At 44.6% G+C, this 18,958-nt stretch overlaps 1 protein-coding gene and 1 long non-coding RNA gene across 7 annotated transcripts; both read right to left on the bottom strand.

Annotated features, from left to right (window-relative positions):
• Nucleotides 1-2,345: 2,345 nt before the first annotated feature.
• Nucleotides 2,346-6,319, bottom strand: LOC122835110 (nipped-B-like protein). 6 transcript variants are annotated; one of them, XR_006371259.1, is made up of 3 exons: nt 5,543-6,319; nt 3,956-4,095; nt 2,346-2,929 (listed from the first exon to the last, which is right to left on the bottom strand). XR_006371259.1 is itself a non-coding variant. In XM_044123865.1 (2 exons), the coding sequence occupies exons 1-2, from the start codon at nt 5,966-5,968 to the stop codon at nt 2,597-2,599; spliced, it is 477 nt and encodes a 158-aa protein (XP_043979800.1). In that variant the 5' UTR covers nt 5,969-6,319; the 3' UTR covers nt 2,346-2,596. The 6 variants fall into 6 exon arrangements, 1 of the variants encoding a protein (XP_043979800.1); XR_006371261.1 differs by having other exon boundaries at nt 5,825-6,319; XR_006371262.1 differs by having other exon boundaries at nt 5,917-6,319.
• An 8,032-nt stretch (nt 6,320-14,351) lies between these two features.
• Nucleotides 14,352-17,227, bottom strand: LOC122835111. Its single transcript, XR_006371264.1, has 3 exons — nt 17,159-17,227; nt 15,346-15,430; nt 14,352-15,262 (listed from the first exon to the last, which is right to left on the bottom strand). It is a non-coding gene; the product is annotated as an uncharacterized LOC122835111 (long non-coding RNA).
• Between the last annotated feature and the right edge of the window lie 1,731 nt (nt 17,228-18,958).

Raw genomic sequence — 18,958 nt, 5'->3', positions numbered from 1 at the left:
GACTTTAAGGCAGCGTTCTATTAAAAGCCTCTATAGATGCCAGCATGATCAACATGATGACACAAATAAGTCAGTAATCCTAAAGAACAACTTCTCCCAATGCAAAAACACTTTATTTATCCCAAAGGGAAATTAAATGTCATCTGCAGGAAGGAGCTCCAGTAGCAGTCAGTCTTCCAACTAATCTGATTAGGCCTCTGACTGAAGACTGTTGCTGTATGACCTTCTCATGCTACAGAATCGGACAGAATCGGAGCTGGTCGGCCAGCCGGCGCCATGAACACAGAAACGTCACGTTCAGCCTGAAGGGAGGAGCCAAAAACCTTCATTTCATTTATGGACAAAACAGGACAAAAAAACTGGGTGATATATAATTCAGTACCTACATCAGGAAAAGCTATAGCTTCAGAAAGTAACCCCCAGCATGATGCTGCCGCCACCATGGTTCACAGCTCGGGCTGCTCATCAGACCTTCTGCCTCCCGTTGGTGGTAAATAAAACTTCTCTGGCTTTAATTCATCAACGTCCATCACCGAGAAATATTCGTGGGCACGGATTTCCAAGACAAACGTCAGCGAAATAAATCCGGTGAACGTGTAGCGACAGTTCGATTCAGGACAACCTGAAACGGTGCGCCAGGACAGAGCCACTTATTTCATCTGGAGCTGCAGAAGCGCTTGTAGCAAAGTGAGCAGAGACCGGCAGCGCCGCGCTCCGCTGCCGGACGCTCCGCTGCCGGACGCTCCGCTGCCGGACGCTCCGCTGCCGGACGCTCCGCTGCCGGACGCTCCGCTGCCGGACGCTCCGCTGCCGGACGCTCCGCTGCCGGACGCTCCGCTGCCGGACGCTCCGCTGCCGGACGCTCCGCTGCCGGAGGCTCCGCTGCCGGACTCCCTGCAGCCTCATCAGAGACGGGCGGGCTTTGTATGAAAGCTCCGCCCACTTTCACACAGAAACCACAAGTTTACATACACCCAATAAAAACACACATCCATCATTTCCAGAAGCTGGAAGGAGCCGAGTTCATCTGGTCAGGTCACAGGTCGGCTGCTGCTTCGTTTTGCTCCTCTAGTCATTTCATTCAATAACTTCATGAACTGCAGCGTTTCTACACGATGGGCGACAAGCTGTTATGTTTTATGAAAAATACCAGAATTGTTCTGACAGTAATCATCTAATAAGTTAGATTCTAATCTAAAGTTCATATTTCCAGAAAAATCCACTCTTAAATATTCTTGTCAGTTTATTTGTGTTCATTTGGATCACTATTAATGACCATTAAATGAAAAATTATTTTAAAAAGCGTCCTGGTGAGACGTGAGGATTCAGTGGAAACGTTTCTGGATAAACTTCAACGCTGCTTCAGAGTTTTTAACTTTTATTTTTCATTTCCTGATGACATTTATGGCTCATGGAATCTGTGGCCAAATGAACTCATAAACTCTGAAATGTTTGGATTGAAATCATTATTTCCTTCCTCTCTGCAGTGTTTTACTGACAGATTAGAGGAAGAGCTTCAGTAATAAAGCAGGATCTTTATATTTAATGATCTTCAGAACGTGGAGCTGCAGTTTTAGGTTCCAGCATCAGAAACGTGTCGTCAGGTCCAGACAGATGTTTGTGATCATCAGAGGAGGGAAGGAGAGCGGAGAGGAAGGCTGCAGACGGTTTCCTCTCCACGATGGGAAGGTGACTCTGCGTGAGATCGACACGCCGTCGGTCGGATCCTGCCAACATGGCCGTCATCTGAAGAGCCGCTCTGAGACTTTCACCAGGTCCAGAGTTTTCTAATGTTGCTCCGACATAAAGAAGAACAACTCCTCTCTGCTCTCATCCGTCCAGAAGCTGAATTATTGAAACATCTGATTATTGGATGAAATCACAGCCAACCGGAGAAGATAAAAGTTCTCTGATAAATGACTTTACTCTGTGCCGAGGAGAGCTTATTTGTTGAATTTATGGTAAATGACGGTAATTTGAATTATAATGAGGGAAGTGAAGTTAATTGGTGGTCAGGTGAGAGTGAGCCCCTCCCTCCTGCAGCGGCAGTAAAAGGCATTAACCTGACAGCAGCGCTGACCTCCAACCACCGGCTCATTCAAACTAACTGCTAACGCTGCGCTGCGGTCGCAGGACTGAAGCTGAGCTGCAGACGAGCCTCAGGAAGTTTATTTCAGCCACTTTTACTTTCAAACTATTAGTTCTCAGCCAGCTAACCATGATAATAAAGGTAATCAGAACATTCTCTGAATGTCTTTTTCTGTCTCCTGGAACAGATCAGCCAGGTTGTGACTAAAGTTACATTTTTATTCATCTTTTTTATCATTTTTATTCTGATTTATGCAGGAAATTAACTTCACATTTTCTGACGTAATTACAGTTTATAGAAGTTATTTAATGACATTTTCTGCTTAAGATTCATGGATGTGCAATTTGTTGTCATGGCAACCTGAGGATGCCGCTGAAGTCGAGCAGCTGTCGGCTCTTCGTCCAGGGCGCCATCAGAGCCGAAAGCTGTGAAAGCTTAGCCCCGCCCTCAACTAATGCTGAGCATTAAGTGGGCGGAGCCAGGAGACACTGGGGGCGTGGCCAGGTGTTAGCAGGACGCAGCAGGTGCTGCTAACTTTTCCACTTTGTTGCTTTGGCGACTTTTCAGACCTCCGGCTGACCTTTGGCTGACCTTTGGTTGACCTCCGGCTGACCTCTGGCTGACCTCCGGCTGACCTTCGGCTGACCTCCGGCTGACCTTTGGCTGACCTTCGGCTGACCTCCGGCTGACCTTTGGCTGACCTCCGGCTGACCTTTGGCTGACCTCCGGCTGACCTTTGGTTGACCTCCGGCTGACCTTTGGCTGACCTCCGGCTGACCTTTGGCTGACCTCTGGCTGACCTTCGGCTGACCTCCGGCTGACCTCCCTCAGCACCTGAAACTACAGGAAGTCCTGACATCAGTGCAGACGCGCCTCCTCCAGTCTCCAGTCTTGCAGATTCATTTTTTCTGTAGTGCTAAAACTCAGAACTTAATTTAAATACAGAAACTAAATGAAAATAATTTAATTTGTATTTTAATGTGTTTTCTGCAGATCCGGGTTTCCGTCTCTCTGCTCCATTTCTTCTCATCCTGCCTGAGTTTTGGACTCGCTTTGTGTCGGAACAACAGAAGCTGCTTCAGCTTGCAGCTTTCAGATCGCAGCAGAATAAAGATAATAGTTTTGGGTCGTGGTTCAGAATCACAGAGGCCCGGTTCTGCAGGGATTCTGGCGGTTCTCAGAGACATTGTCCTAATGAGGGACGACAGTGAGGTTCTGTTCCTCTTTAAAGTGAGATCTAATCAGTTTACGCTTCTCCTCTTCCTCAGCCTTCACATTAGTGTTTGGTGACATTTTAAAGAAACAACTTGAATCACCGTCTAAACGGACCAAAGAGTCCAAAACCTGAGCAGCTCAGTGAATGTTGCTGAGGTAAAAGCCTGATCCTGCCTCTGATCATGTTTTCATACTGAGATGGTTTTCCAGCCTCCCAGGGAACAACGCAGGCAGAGACGCAGACAGACGCAGACGGACGCAGACAGACGCAGACGGATACGCAGACAGACGGATACGCAGACAGACGCAGGCTTTTGATTTCTACAAGCCAATTATTCCTAAATGTGCTGTCATGCAGTTTGATTCTCTGGTAGCAGCAGCTGCAGCCTCTTCCTTCAGACTGCAGCACATTTCCACAGTAAAGAGAAAATGTGAGAATTCTTGTATGTAATTTATAGAAAATACTTGGAAGTTGAATCTAAACATCTGAGCTCAGAGAAGTCAGATTACCGTCTGTCTGTCTGTCCATATTCATCCAGGATGCAGCTGAGTTTCTACACGACTAAAACGTTACGATCCTTCTGGGAGGTCTAACATTTTATTTTACAGACTTTTAATAAAAAAATGAGAATAAAAAGGAATGATACAAACTTTAAAATGTGTTTGCTGACTGCTGGTCCAGCTCCTCTCCTGGTTCTGCTTTAACCTGAACATGGCGGCTCAGGCTCCGAGTTTCGGCTCCTCTGGGTTTTATTTGAGCAGCAGAAAAGTTCCCGTTTCCACAACAAGCTCTGAAGACCAGAGATTATCCAGCTAATTACGTATTATCTGAGACAACAGACAGCCATGGAGGACCAGAGGAGGCTCACACTCAGCCACTAAGAGGCAATTACAATTACTATCCGTTCCACAGTTCCACTGATGAGGAAGGTGATAATGGTTACAATCATGACGACTAACAAAGCATGGAGTAATCAGAACTGCCAATTGTACCCTGCAGCCACCAGAACAGCCTCAACAAGGAGCCCTGCTGAGAATCCACACAGTGGCAGTAAATAAGAGAGGAAGAGTCACCGAGTGGATCTGAGAGGAAACGCTGCAGATGGACAGAAGATCTCCAGGCTGCAGCGTCTCCGACTTCACATCAACATTCACCTCAGTTACTCAGTCGATTCAGAAACAGCACGGCGGAAACAGGAAGCGCACATCAGACTGTCACAATAAAGGAAAGGAAAACCAAAAACAGTCAATCAGGTTCCACTCATGATGCTCAGATAGCTCTGATCTAAAGGACATCAGGGTTTCTGCTCCTTTTCAGTTTTCTGGAAGTTTGTTCCAGATCTGTGCGTCATAGAAGCTAGAGCTAGATGATGTAGAGCTACATGATGTAGAGCTAGATCATGTAGAGATCTAGATATCTAGATGTCAAACTCCAGTCCTGGAGCCGCTGCCCTGCAGCTCTTAGATGTTCCTCTGCTGCAGCTGCTGAACAGAAAAATGAGCTCGTTAAGGTTCTGGAGAACTGATCTACACAAAGTGCAGCTCATTAATCCGTTTCATTCCAGCGTTTTGTACCTGTGGCTCATCTAAAAACCAATTTCTCCTGAAATCCCTGGTTTTGTAGGTTTGAAGAGCGGTGGATGTTCATCCGACTGCATCTCCATGCTCAGCAGAGTTCTGTCTGCTGAATGAATATTATCTTATTGAATAAAAGCAACAAAACACAATTCTGTGTGATCTTTATATTTTAGCTAAATGTCTAAAAATCTAGAAAAGGTCGGCTGTTGAAACGGGATGTAGTTATTTCTGCTCCATGAATGAATTTAATTCAACCAGAACAAATAAAACTGGCCTGTCTTTGTTTCCGATTAAAGAAACATGAAAACGTTTTTTTTGGATAAAGTCTGCGGTTTTCAGCCGATCTCAGGATTTATTTCTCTTTCTTGATCTGCCATCAAAACGACGAGACAAACTAAGCAGCTATGAAAGGAAACAAACTGCAGCGTTTCCAACTTCTCTACATCAGTTTCTACTGCTAACTAAGAAATTTCTACAGTAAAGATGACAAATATAGATTCACTTTAATACCAAAATGACACACTTTATTTTAAACAAGAAATTACTCCTGTTTGTTGTTTTGCTAGCAGTAGCATCGTAGCTCCTGCTAATGTTAGCGTTGTATGCTAGCTGTTAGCTGCTTGAAGACAGAGGCGTACTGAGAGTTTTCAACATTCTTACATGTTTTAGTGGAGCAAGTGGTCCGAATGCATTCAGTGACAATGTTAGCGCAAATGGCGGCGGACAAAGAGGCTCATTTGCATTTAAAGAGACGGCACAACAAGCAGTGAAGGTCAGAGAAAAGAGTCAAATCCAGCAGCATCTAAAGGAAGACTTCCAGAGAGCTGGAGAACTGACTGGAGTTTTGACGCCAGAATAAGGACTGGTCTAGAACTTTTGCACAGTAGCGTACAGCTGAGAGGAATCATTCTGTCTCTTGTGTCAGGAATTGCTCCTAATTACCTTCAATCTGAGCTGCAGCATTTGTTTCACACGTAATGACTCGAATGAGGATAATAAGATAATTACTCCACTGATGTTCAGCATGGACTCACACAGGAAGGCACCAACCGGCCGGAGCCGAAGGTTCTGAAAGGTTCTGGTCATCCTGACCCGCAGGCAGACATGGCACCGATCCAAACCGGCCGGAAAACAGAATAATCTGATCAGTTCAGAGCAGAAACGTCCCCACAGCACGGACTACAGCTTCAAGATTAAAACAGCAACCGAGATCACGGTAAATGCTTAGTCAGCAGAAAAAAACAGAAATTGTTTCAAAATCAAACAATCCGACGATTTTCTTATTAAAGCTGCAGAAACATCCAAACTAAGATCCAGAGGTTTCAGCCATTGACGTCAGTAATCTGATTACTGAGGTTAATGCAAAACGCTTCAATGCAGCAGGTTTTATTTCTTCTCACTAAGACAAGATTAAACAAGTTCCCACTGAAATGTCCCATAAACTCACATTTACCCAACATTCACCTGGTGCAGTCTTCTGTTCTCACTGGGTTAAAGCTGAACTGCTTTTTATGGGAAATTTAGATTAAAACGGTCATTAGAGATCCACACCAGAAGAGGCAGAAATAAATAAACCCAACAGGAAAACAGAATCAAGCAGATTTCCTCTCAGCGCTGTGGACCAACGGGCGGCTGCACTTTTCCTTTGTGACCAGCTGGACCTGCTTGGAGAAACAAAACATTTCTAACCTTGAAGCCTGAAACAGAATCGCTGAATCGCTTCAGTTCAAATCAGAAAACACTTTATTTATCCCGAAGCAAAATGAAATGCTGCTGTAACCCAGCTACCTTCAAACGGTTGTTGTGGATGATGATGTGCTTTTTTATATTGTTTAAATGTTGCAGTGCATTTTGACTGTCTGCTTCTCGCTGTGCTAACTGTCACTCAGGCTAAGAGAAACAGTTTAACAACAAATCTGAAGAGGCCTCTGACAGCTGCATGACATCATGCTAACATGCTAACAGCTCGACATCAGTTGTTAGCTAGCTCTGCTAATCTACCGCCTGTTTGAATCCCTCAGCTGGTTACAGAGACGCTGGAGTCGGGGATGCGATCCTTGTCCGTCATGATGGACAGAAAAGTCTCTGGGATTTGGGGTCAAAGTTCAATTGTAATTTTGAAATGCTAATCGGCTCCCAGTTCCAAAAACATGCGCCGTTTCCATGGTTACGCATCCTAACAGCTGTTCCAACGAGTAAAGAGGTAACAGCTAAAATCCTCCCAGCTGCTCAGCATCTAGAACTAAAAATAAATGACCAAACAGCTGCGCCATCATGCTGCCACCAGGAGGCGCTGTTCCATGATTTCACACACCAAAATGGAAGTTAATGGAAAATTTTAATTATTCTTTTCATATTGTGTCACATCCAAATATTTCCTAACATGTGCCTTCCACCATGGATGCAGCCTGGTGTAACTGACCAATGAAACATTAAGACAAAGGAAAACTGAATTCCCCGGTGGAGCTGAGCTCTTTGATGCAAGAGCTGCAGACTAACCCCAGAGAGCCACAGGGACGAAGCTTCATAATTAAACTAACTGACAGAAACCAGCAGCATCACTTCCACCCTGAATAGCTAGAGCCAAAAGGCAGACGGGGAATTCTTTATTTATTAATAAACACTTTGAATTAATGAACTTCCTACAGTTTAGGAAGTATATTTGTATATTTTTAGAAAAATTAAAAATAACGACTTGTTGGTGCATCTTGGAAAGAAAAGCAAAGAAGACGTTTGTGAGGATCTGCAGCTCATCCACAGAAACGCAGTTATCTGCCAGAAACATGAAATAGAGCTGAAGGAAAATATGACATGCAGAGGCAGATACCAAAACCTCCAGCTGCAAGACCTGGAGCAGCCGAGCTGCAGGAAATCTCCTGTAAGCAAAACATGGAAAACTCAATCAGATAAAACGTGGAAAACTGTCGGATCAGGACAAACCCAGAAACAGAAACAATATTTGGAAGATTTAGACGTGTTTACGGGGCGCAGATGAAACCAGGCCGTCGGTGAAAAGGCAGCTGGCGGTTGGTCCTGAAAGCTTCTGGTGAAATAAAGTGCAGACTGAAGTTCAGAGGGATTCATTAACCCTGTGAGACCCAGACACAGAAAACAGTTTGTGTTAAACATAACATTCAGTGTTGCACTAAAATCCCGTATGGACACATGTTGTAGACGTTTCAATCCCCTAAAATCTGAAAAGACATTTTATTCTTGTTATTTTTAATCATCTGGTTGAGTGAATCAGGGATCTTTCTCAGCTGAGGTTCCTTGTTTGTATTTTCCACCAACATTTTCAGACTGAACAGCACAGTTCCATCTGTAAGAATACAGTCAACATTTTCTTCTCTTTATATATCTTTATGAAGATGTGCATGAATATTTTGAACAAAACTGAATAAAGATTATGAAACTAGAGAAATGTTCAAATAGCTGGAATCATTTGTTTAGTCTCAGCAGAAGGTTTCAACAATATCTGTCAATATCAAGTGATCAGAAACCAGGAGGTGATTGGAGAAAATAATATCCACAGCAAAAGCAGAATTTTCCTCCTGCAGCTTTAAGACGTTAAGATGTGGTTTTATTCTGGACTGCTGCAGGATTCTCAGCAGAAAGTACAGATCAATCAGATCAATAAAAATCAATCATATTAATCAATCAGGAGCCTGGATCAGAGCTGGAGGAAGGGCGCTGTCGCCCTCTTGTGGTGCCTAAAGACACAGCAGCCAAACCAAACAGCTTTTACACAAACAGAACCAAAGATCAACATATGATGGCTGTAGCGTCTAAAATCCTGTATTTTAGGCTACCGGTTGTTGATTGTTGAAGCGTTGGTCTTACGTGTGCTCTATTAAGAATTCCGGATGCCAGTCTTTGTTTTGTTTTATAATATAGTCGTTTATTGTTTGCATGTTGTCCATCGCTGCTATTTCCATTGCAAATTCACTTACATTCTGACATAGAACCTTAACCTGAAAACACAGTAGAAAACTGTTGCCCCTTCCTATCAACAACACCTGAACATAATCATGCTTGTCCTTAAATAACCCATCCCCCATTAGACACAGAACTCAAAATGAAATACGCCCCCTGGTGGCGATAAACACAAAAAAGGCTAAATGGCTCCTACACGCCAGCCCCTAATTGCGTGTGGCAGTAGACGTAGCAATTATCAAACTTAAATTAAAGGAGCCACAAATAAATATTTGCCCAATTATACATAACAGGCAACCCAAGTTTACACATTCACTATTCTACCAGTTTAACAGTTCGTAGCTTCACATAACAGACACATTTTTGTCACAGGTCTTTCAATAATGTTTGTTTTTGTTTGAAGATGAACCACTCGCACCAAACCCTTTTTATCTGGAAAAGTTTTAATAACTTTCCCTAATATCCAAGACCCTCGAGGTGTTGTGGAGTCCATAACTACTACCACATCTCCAGGGATGAAGCACCTTTTTTTTCTTTATCCATTTTTGTCGTTCTTGTAATAACGGTAGATATTCTCGAATCCAACGTTTCCAAAGGAGGTCTGAAATGTATTGGATTTGTTCCCACCTTCTTTTAGTGGAAGGCTTGTCTTTGACTTTCAGTTTGAACTTAAAACTGTCTGTCTCTGTGCACCATTGTAAACCTAGTGCTCTGTTTACCGGTAGCTCATCACTGTTCAGATTCAACTCACAAAGAGTTTGGGACATGAGTTCTTCTGGGATACATTGGAGCACTTCTCGGCTGTTGCTAAGCCATTGGGTTAGCGTAAATCCTCCTCTGCTGCAAATAGCCATAAGATCTTTGGCCATGGTAACTGCACTTTCCTCTGATGGCAGACTTTTTAAGAGGTCATCCATGTAAAAGTTTTTGTTGACTGTTAGTACAACATCTTCTGAGAAGCTGGACTGATTATCCTCAGCAGTCTTTCTGAGAGCATAGCAAGCACAGCTCGGTGAGGAGACTGCACCAAATAAGTGGACAGTCATACGGTATTCCTCAAGGTCTTGTTCTAGATTACCTTGAGGCCACCACATGAAGCGTAGAAAGTCCACATGGTCCTCAGACACCTTAACCTGGTGGAACATGGATTTTATGTCTGCCATTAATGCCACATGTTCCTGCCGAAACCTTACTAGAACCCCCACCAATGAGCTAGTTAGGTTAGGGCCCTGTAAAAGCTGACTGTTAAGTGAGACCCCTTTATACTCTGCTCCACAATCAAATACCACAGCTTATGCTTTTGTGGATGGTATACACCATGATGTGGTATATACCACACCTTGCCTTTCACTGCTGTCAGCTGATGTTGTGGAACCCTTTCTGCATGTCCACAATTAATGGCATTAGTCATAAAGTTTGTGTATTCTTTATGAAAACTTCTGTTCTTTTTGAATTTCCTTTTCAACCCAAGTATGCGCTGCAGAGCAACAGAAATGTTGTTTGGCATTACAAGTTCTTCCCTTTTGAAAGGCAGTTTCAGTTTGTAATGTCCATTCTCTAGCTGTGCAGAGCGATCCATTATGTCTAGGAATTTTTGTTCCTCTCTTGACATTTCCTCTTGTTCTGTAAAGGACTTCTCAATGAAGTCATAGTTGTATTGGCTCGTCAGAAGCTCTTCAATTTTATCAACTGTAGTTCTGTTGACATGAACTGAAGGGTACCCATTTTCAAGATCCTTGTAACCTTCTGCTGAAGCATTTATAACCCATCCTAGGAGGCTTCTGATTGCATAGGGCCCTTCACCTCTACTATTAACCACCTCCCAAGGTTCCATTAGTTTAGATGCATTTGTGCCCACTAATAAGTCTACACCAGCCTGTATGCGAGGAAAATTAATGTCCTTTAAGTATGACCATTTTGACAGCTCCTCCTCACTGATGATATTGTCGGTGGAGACTGGCATTTCCTTTGTAAACACAATGGGAAGCTGATAGAAATGGCTTCCATTTATTTCTGCAATCTCCAGCCCTTTAATGATAGAGGTTGTCATTGTTTTACTATGACCCATTGTCCGGAGATGAATCTGAGCCTTTCGACCTTGAATGTTAAGTTCATTAAGAAGTCTTTCAGAGCAGAATGTATCAGTGCTCCCTGGATCCAGAAAGGCATACGTTTTAATGATCTTAGTTCCCTTTGAACTTTTCACTTTCACAGGCAGGATGGGAAGAATCCTGTATGGTGGCCAGCCCCAGGATGACCACAAGTAGAGGAGGTTTTACAGCCCTTTGCTGCCTGATCCAACTCTTTCTGATGGGGATTTTCCTTCTGTCCAATGTGCAAAATGCTGGGATGCTTTTGGTTACAGTGTTTGCAAGCGATGCGCTTATCACAATTCTTGCTGAAATGTCCTGTATCCAAGCAACCAAAACATAAACCTTTGTTTTTTATAAAGTCTAGTTTTTCCCTGTGTGACTTCTTTCCTAATTGTCGACATTGTTCCAATACATGACCATCCTGTTTACAATACAGACAGGATGAATAATTTGATTTGCAACAGTTACTTCATTTTTGAGACGGCATGTTACAGTCATCCTTAACAGAAACATGGGTGACAAAACTGTTTCTTTTAAACTGTGACTTTATTTGAGGTTTGCTAGGTCTTATGATTCCCTTAGCAGGTTGTAAGTCTTGTATATCTCCAAAAATCGGATCAGAGATGATCTTAATCTGGTGTTCAATAAAAGCAACAATATCTCTGAAACCTGCTCTTTGACTAGTTCTCTCAAAAATCTCATTTGCTTTTGTTCTCCATTTTTCTCTTAGTTTAAAAGGAAACTTTTGAACCAAGATTTTCATGTTAGCTGGCATGCTTAACTCATCCAAATACTGCAGTTCCTCCATTGCATTGCAGCATTCACGAAGGAACAGTCCAAATGCCTTTAATGCTATAGCATCTTCACCTTTAATGTTGGGCCAACCAGTGGCCTTTTCCATGTAGGCTGCAGTAATATTAAATTCATTGCCAAAATGTTCTTTTAAGAGTTGCTTGGCCACAGTGTATCCTCTTTCTGCAGTCATGTGAAGGCAACTACGTACCAGGTCTCTTGGTTGCCCCCTGGTGTACTGTTCAAGGTAGTACAAACAGTCTCCTTTACAACTGGTCTTTGCTTCCACACAATGTTCAAAGGCTTTCATAAATGAGTTGAACTGTAAAGGATCTCCATCATAAATGGGAATTTCTCTGTGTGGCAGTAACTGGCTTGTTTGCATTTGAACCAGAAGAGTTGTTATGTCATTCTGCTGTTTCAATACATTGTAGAGGTCTCCAGCAGATGGATTTTGATTTGATGGAAGCAAACTGTTTTGAGTGGTAACATTGGGATCGGATAAAATAATAGAAGCTTTAGAAGTTTGAACAGCAGGGCGAGCCGTTTGTGACACCAAAGAATTGAAAACAGTGTCATCAACCTGGGGTGGAATATGCTGTACATAAGCCGTGTATAGATCTGACTCAACCTCTTTATCCAATAGCAGTCCTGCATCTTCTTGAAGCTTTTTTGCAGGTTTGGTAACCAACTGTGAAGTTTGTGAAAGGAGTAAAGTAGGTTTGATCTTGGGTCTAGCACCTTTTCTAACATATGAATCCATTCCATCAGAACGCTTAGATGTAATGCTGCCTTTAGTGCTGCCCTCTAGAACCATTAGCTTGGCGTTAGCAGCAGCTATTTTGGTGTCCATCTCAAGTTCTTCCTTTCTTTTCTTTAACAGGTATTCCTGCTCCTCCAGCGCATGCTTCTCCTTTAAAGCAGCTGCACATGCCAGGAGTGCAGCCCTTTCTGCTTCTGCTTTTATTTGTTCAGAAAGTGTTGAAGATTTGCTGGTTGTTGTAGAAGAACCCCTTTGACTCCCAGTCTTTCTAAAAGACCTTAAAGAAACATTTGAAATGCTGTCATGAGGTTCAATTTGTAGCTCCTCCTCCATCATGATCATGCTACCACTGGCAGCTTTTGTTTCAGCTTCATTATCATTTTACTTTCATTTTCTCTAATATCGTCAGGCACACCGACTGAGCAACCCTGAGCCTCAGCCAACCATTTATGAGTAGAAGTAACAAAATCATGAACATTCAACATTTTAGCTTGAAACCATGTATCATGCTTTTGTGTTTCATCTACCGGCAATAATCTCAACAAACCCTGGTGTACCTTTTGTATTTCATTATACAAACCTAAATACCTTTTAAATTCTCCCTTAATGTCATTCACACACCCTTTGTCATTTTTCAACACTGTAATAGTTTGTCTTAATTTTGTGAGCTTATTTAACTTTGTTTTTCTCTCACTTTCTAAGTTACTGATTTTCATCAACAAAGCTTTGCCTGTTAATTTCACTTGTCTTTTTTCAGCTTCCCTCTGAGAACTTTCCTCTTCACCCATAATGTTATGTTGACCCTCCTGATCCAGACCAACATTTTCCTCTTCTGCCATAATGGCCGACAGTTTTCAGTTAATTTGGTCGTAAATTGTAGATTGTTTATTTATGGAGAACTCTCCTTTTCTTTTAAGCAGTCTTCAGTCTGCTACCAATGCATTGGATTTAAGCTTGGACCTTTGTGTGCACAAATGATGGCCATTCATAGATATCAGCGCTGACCCACATACCCCAATGATGCGTTGGCCGGCATTGATGATCTGCGTCCCGATGTCCTGTTACGAATCCTTGTGGCTCCAATAGCTCGATCCATGCAGCTCTGTTCCAAGCGTGCAGCGTCGTTTGCTCCTGTGCGGCTCCAGTTCAGACGTCCGGTGACCCGATCGCTCCTGTGCGGCTCCAGTTCAGACGTCCGGTGACCCGATCGCTCCTGTGCGGTTCCGGTTCCGACGCCGATGTCCCGTTCGCTCCTGTGCGGCTCCGGTTCCGACGCCGATGTCCCGTTCGCTCCTGTGCGGCTCCGGTTCCGACGCCCGGTGTCGCGATCGCTCCTCTGCGGCTCCGACGCCCGGTGTCTCGGTCGCTCCTGTCCGGTTCCGACGCCCGGTGTCCCGGTCGCTCCTCTCCGATTGTCCGGCGGCTCCAATAGCCTGCTTCGGTGCGACCTTTACTTTGCGGCTTCGTGCAACCAAATGCAGAAGGATCGGTGGTTCCTCCAAACGAGGCAGTTTTCTACCTAAATGTAGCGTCTAAAATCCTGTATTTTAGGCTACCGGTTGTTGATTGTTGAAGCGTTGGTCTTACGTGTGCTCTATTAAGAATTCCGGATGCCAGTCTTTGTTTTGTTTTATAATATAGTCGTTTATTGTTTGCATGTTGTCCATCGCTGCTATTTCCATTGCAAATTCACTTACATTCTGACATAGAACCTTAACCTGAAAACACAGTAGAAAACTGTTGCCCCTTCCTATCAACAACACCTGAACATAATCATGCTTGTCCTTAAATAACCCATCCCCCATTAGACACAGAACTCAAAATGAAATACGCCCCCTGGTGGCGATAAACACAAAAAAGGCTAAATGGCTCCTACAATGGCATTAGCTGCAGCACAGCTGTAGGAAGTTGGAAGAGGTTTTGCTAGAACTGGTCCAGTTGATGCTGTTATTCGTTTCCATGGTAATGAGTGATGTGCTGCAGGTGACTGAAGGGAAGCGGGAGCACCAACCTACAGGAGGAAGCATTAATAATTCACATTAATATCACAAGTCAAAGATTAAAGCATTTCTGCTGTGATGAAGATCAGAACAGAGTGGCAGCTCTGGACATGTCAGACTCTGTTAGCGCGCTACAGCCAGGTCTGCTGCAGATCCACACATTTCCCCTCATCCTGCAGCAACAGAGCCACCAGGAAGGTTTTGGTCCAAACGTGAGGAGCAGCAGAATCCTGCTGCGGGATTCTCAGGGAGACGCTCAGTGATTAGCGCTCTGGAGCCTGACTGCAGTGTCTGAGAGTGAAGCAGGCGGCGTACGGCCCTCCACCTGTCCTCTCCGAGCGTCGCCCCCTGGTGCTGAACGGCCGTGAAATGCAGCAATCACAGGTTGGGCCAAACCCCCTGGAGTCGGTACATGATGAAACTGACTGAAGCTTTTATTGTTCTCTGGCTGGAAAGAAGATTTAAATAAATTAGCCTGTCAGTTTGGTTAGCATGTCCATTATCAGCTGCCATTATTTCTTCTGAATTCAGCGACATGAAAAGGGTTCGTCCGTCTGGACTGAAAGAAACTCTCCTGATAACAGAAAACATCATTCTGATGTAATGTCCTGAGGCAGCAGTGTGTTTTCCTCTGGCTTCAGGGTAGCTGCGTCTTTTCCTGCCAGGTTATCGGAGCTTTCTTCTCTCCACAAACAGCAGAAACCCAGCAGGACTTCACTGAACTCTGGTACCAGGAGCACCGGCTGCTTTCATCACCTGGGACTTCCTGACAGAGTCATGGCACTATGCAGCTCTGCGTCTGTTATCATGTCAATACTGAATATCATTTAGAAATTTACATATGGGTTTGAGGAAATATTTTCCCTTTTAGCGCTGCCCTACCTCCAGGATTCAGCCGTAATTTCATTTGATAGAGTCAGTCAGTTAATGGACTCACTCAGCCGATGAGTCCATCTCGTCCTCCGTCCTGTTGAATTCATGTTCATTAATTACAGAAATATGTGTGACGTTCACTGAAGCATGAGAGATGCAGAAAAATCTAATGCAAGAAATAAAAGTGAGGAAAGCGTTCTGTGGAGCCCCAGTTTTCAGACCATAAAGGCTGAAATACCAAGACGTGAACAGGCGAATCTAACCAAACATAACGACAGAAATATTATTACTGAATTATTTCAGCAGGAAATCCTTGAGATAAAATGACAGAATGTGATTTTCAGTGAGAACCTGGCAAAAAGGCGCAACGCTGCACTGAATGCAAAACAATAATTAAAACAATCACAGAATTCACTGAAACACATAAATTAAAAACGACCAGAAATATAGAACATAGAATTAAGATTTTGTAAACTAACTGAAGAAAGTTTGGGAAATAAAACCAAAGAACAAAATGTGAACATTGTTAAAAACAGCATAAATGTAACCTTAAAGGTTTCACTGTGGAATTGGAAATGTTTGTTTTCTGACAGTGAGGCCTGGAGGGGCGTGGTTGGGAGGAACGGCCCCCCCATCTGAACTCGAGTGGGGTTCTGTTGGACTTCTGTGCTCGTCATGGATTGTCCATAACGAACACCATGTTCAAGCATAACGGTGTCCATATGTGCACTTGGCACCAGGACACCCTAGGCCGCAGTTCGATGATCGACTTTGTCATCGTTTCATCGGATCTGTAGCCGTAAGTCTTGGACACTCGGGTGAAGAGAGGTGCGGTTCTGTCCACTGACCACTACCTGGTGGTGAGTTGGCTCCGCTGGTGGGGGAGGATGCCGGTCAGACCTGGCAGCCCAAACGTGTTGTGAGGGTCTGCTGGGAACGTCTGGCGGAATCCCCTGTGAGACGGAGCTTTAACTCCCATCTCCAGCAGAACTTTGAACACGTCCCGGGGGAGGTGGGGGACATGGAGTCTGAGTGGACCGTGTTCCGTGACTCCTCACTGACCTCGACTCGGGACGTTGTGGGCCGGTGGGCAGAATGGGCTCTTTGCACCTCAGCTTCCGCATTTGGGGAAAAGCGGCTCAATCGTTTCCCATCAATCGAAAATGTCACTTTACTCCGGATGTTTTCAGGGTTTGTCCAAGGTAACAATTAATGATGAACATCGATCTGAAGCCCCAACAATAAGCTGGAGAAAAGTTTTAAGATGCACGCCTCGTTATACGAAGGTGAGTTTTACTTTCTTTAATCTTTGTGGCTAACATTAGCTTTAGCTTATGCTAGTAGGCAATAGTCTCTGACGTTTTTCTTGTAAAAATGTGCTATTTAAGTATCTAAACATTGTTCATCCATTCCAACAGACAATGTTTTTTTCCTTATGTTCAATTATATTACGTGACTTTATTGCCGTTAGTGTCAGAGACCAAGTAACGCGGGATTTTACGGTCCAGGCCTTTTGCCTCTGAAGCAGGAAGCGCAACAAGCCGGTAGCTTAACAGCAGAGCAGCTGTGGAGTCAGTCTGACTTCAGCTGACTGCTCAGGTTCAGAGTTGTTGTGCTTCCGAGTTCCTTAAGGTCTCCGTGTTATTTCGTTTTATTAGTTTTGCATGTTTCTTGTGAAGCAGGACGGTGTTTACAGCGGTGTGTTCAGGCGGATCAGTTGCTCGGCTGTCTGGATCTGGTCTGCTCTCTCGTTCCCATAAACTCGCTCTTTCAGGCTGAATACAGAAGTTGTTCATGGAAATAACACAGGAGGCTCCTTTACCTTCTTTAGGCTGAAGAAGCTGATCCGGAGTGAAGGCTGTAAACTTTGCTGTGCAGCGTTATCTTTAACTGGTAGCGAAGAATATTTACAAGCCACCGTCTTCTTAATTCAGGACCGTTTGGAAATCCATAAAAACTTAAAAGCCCATTATATTAGAAAGACAACAAAGGGCTTAGTATTGTTTTATTTGTGTCTGAAATATGACTTTTCCTTTCTAGCTGTCATGGTAACAAAGCGAAAAAAAGAGTAGAATTTGCACATGCCGTTGTGACGTCAGCGCGGCAGGTGCAAAGAGCCCATTCTTGGAAGACCTCCTCAATCCCACCAACATGCCTTTTATTGTGGAAGCTGAGCCTGGGGACTCTGGGTTGGGCTCTCCAATCTCTGGGGTCGAGGTCACCGAGGTGGTCAAAAAGCTCCTCAAGGCTCTGGATGTTGTAGGGTTGTGTTGGTTAACGCGACTCTGCAATATCGCATGGACATCGGGGGCAGTTCCCCTGGATTGGCAGACCGGGGTGGTGGTCCCCCTGTTCAAAAAGGGGGACCGGAGGGTGTGCTCCAATTAAAGGGCGGTCACACTCTTAAGCCTCCCTGGCAAGGTCTATTCGGGGGTTCTGGAGAGGAGGGTCCGTCGGATTGTCGAACCTCGGATTCAGGAAGAGCAGTGTGGTTCTGGTTCTGGTTCTGGAACACTGGACCAGCTCTACACCCTCAGCAGGTCCTGGAGGGTTCTGGGAGTTCGCCCAATCAGTCTACATGTGTTTTGTGGACTTGGAGAAGGTGTTCGACCGTGTCCCTCGGGGAGCCCTGTGGGGGGTTCTCTGGGAGTATGGGGTACCGGGCTCCTTGATACGGGCTGTCAGGTCCCTGTAGGACCGGTGTCAGAGTCTGGTCCACATTGCCGGCAGTAAGTCGGGCTCGTTTCCGGTGAGAGTTGGACTCTGCCAGGGCTGCCCTTTGTCACCGATTCTGTTCATTACTTTTATGGACAGAATCTCTGGACCAGCCAAGGTGTTGAGGGGATCCGTTTTGGTGGCCTTAGGATCAAATTTCTGCTTTTTGCAGATGATGTGGTTCTTTTGGCTTCATCAGGACGTGATCTGCAGCTCTCGCTGGAGCGGTTCGCAGCCGAGTGCGAAGCGGTCGATCTACGTTCCCACCCTCATCTATGGTCATGAGCTTTGGGTCATGACCGAAAGAACGAGATCGTGGATACAAGCGGCTGAAATGATTTTTCTCCGTAGGGTGGCTGGGCTCTCCCTTAGAGAGAGAAGCTCAGTCATCCAGGAGGGACTCAGAGTAGAGCTGCTGCTCCTTCACATCGAGAGGGGCCAGTTGAGGAGCATCTGGTCAGGATGCCTCCTGGACGCCTCCCTGGTGAGGAGTTCATGTCCCACCAGGAGGGGAAATTCAGGACACGCTGGAGGGACGATGTCTCTCTGCTGGCCTGGGAACGCCTTGGGATTCCTGGGAACGCCTTGGGATTCCTGGGAACGCCTTGGGATTCCTGGGAACGCCTTGGGATTCCTGGAGGAGCTGGAAGAAGAGACTGGAGAGGGAAGACTGGGCCTCCCTTCTGAAACTGCTGACCCCACGACCCGACCAGGATAAGAGGAAGAAAATGGATGGATGTCTTCTTTTTACTTTCAGCTTTTTCACACATGATGTCATGTTTGATTCTAACTTATTGGACAGTTTCTCACCAAACAAGCTGCAATACAAGTTTGTAGAAACTCTCCGCTGGCCTGGAGAACACAAACTCTTGATTTCCTCTGCATTGATCAGCTGCAGCATCAGATG

The sequence above is a fragment of the Gambusia affinis genome, linkage group LG08 (assembly GCF_019740435.1).
Source record: "Gambusia affinis linkage group LG08, SWU_Gaff_1.0, whole genome shotgun sequence".
In the NCBI taxonomy this organism is placed as follows: Eukaryota; Metazoa; Chordata; class Actinopteri; order Cyprinodontiformes; family Poeciliidae; genus Gambusia; species Gambusia affinis.
The sequence above is the reverse complement of the archived record's forward strand: the minus strand, read 5'-3'. Positions and strand labels throughout refer to the sequence as shown.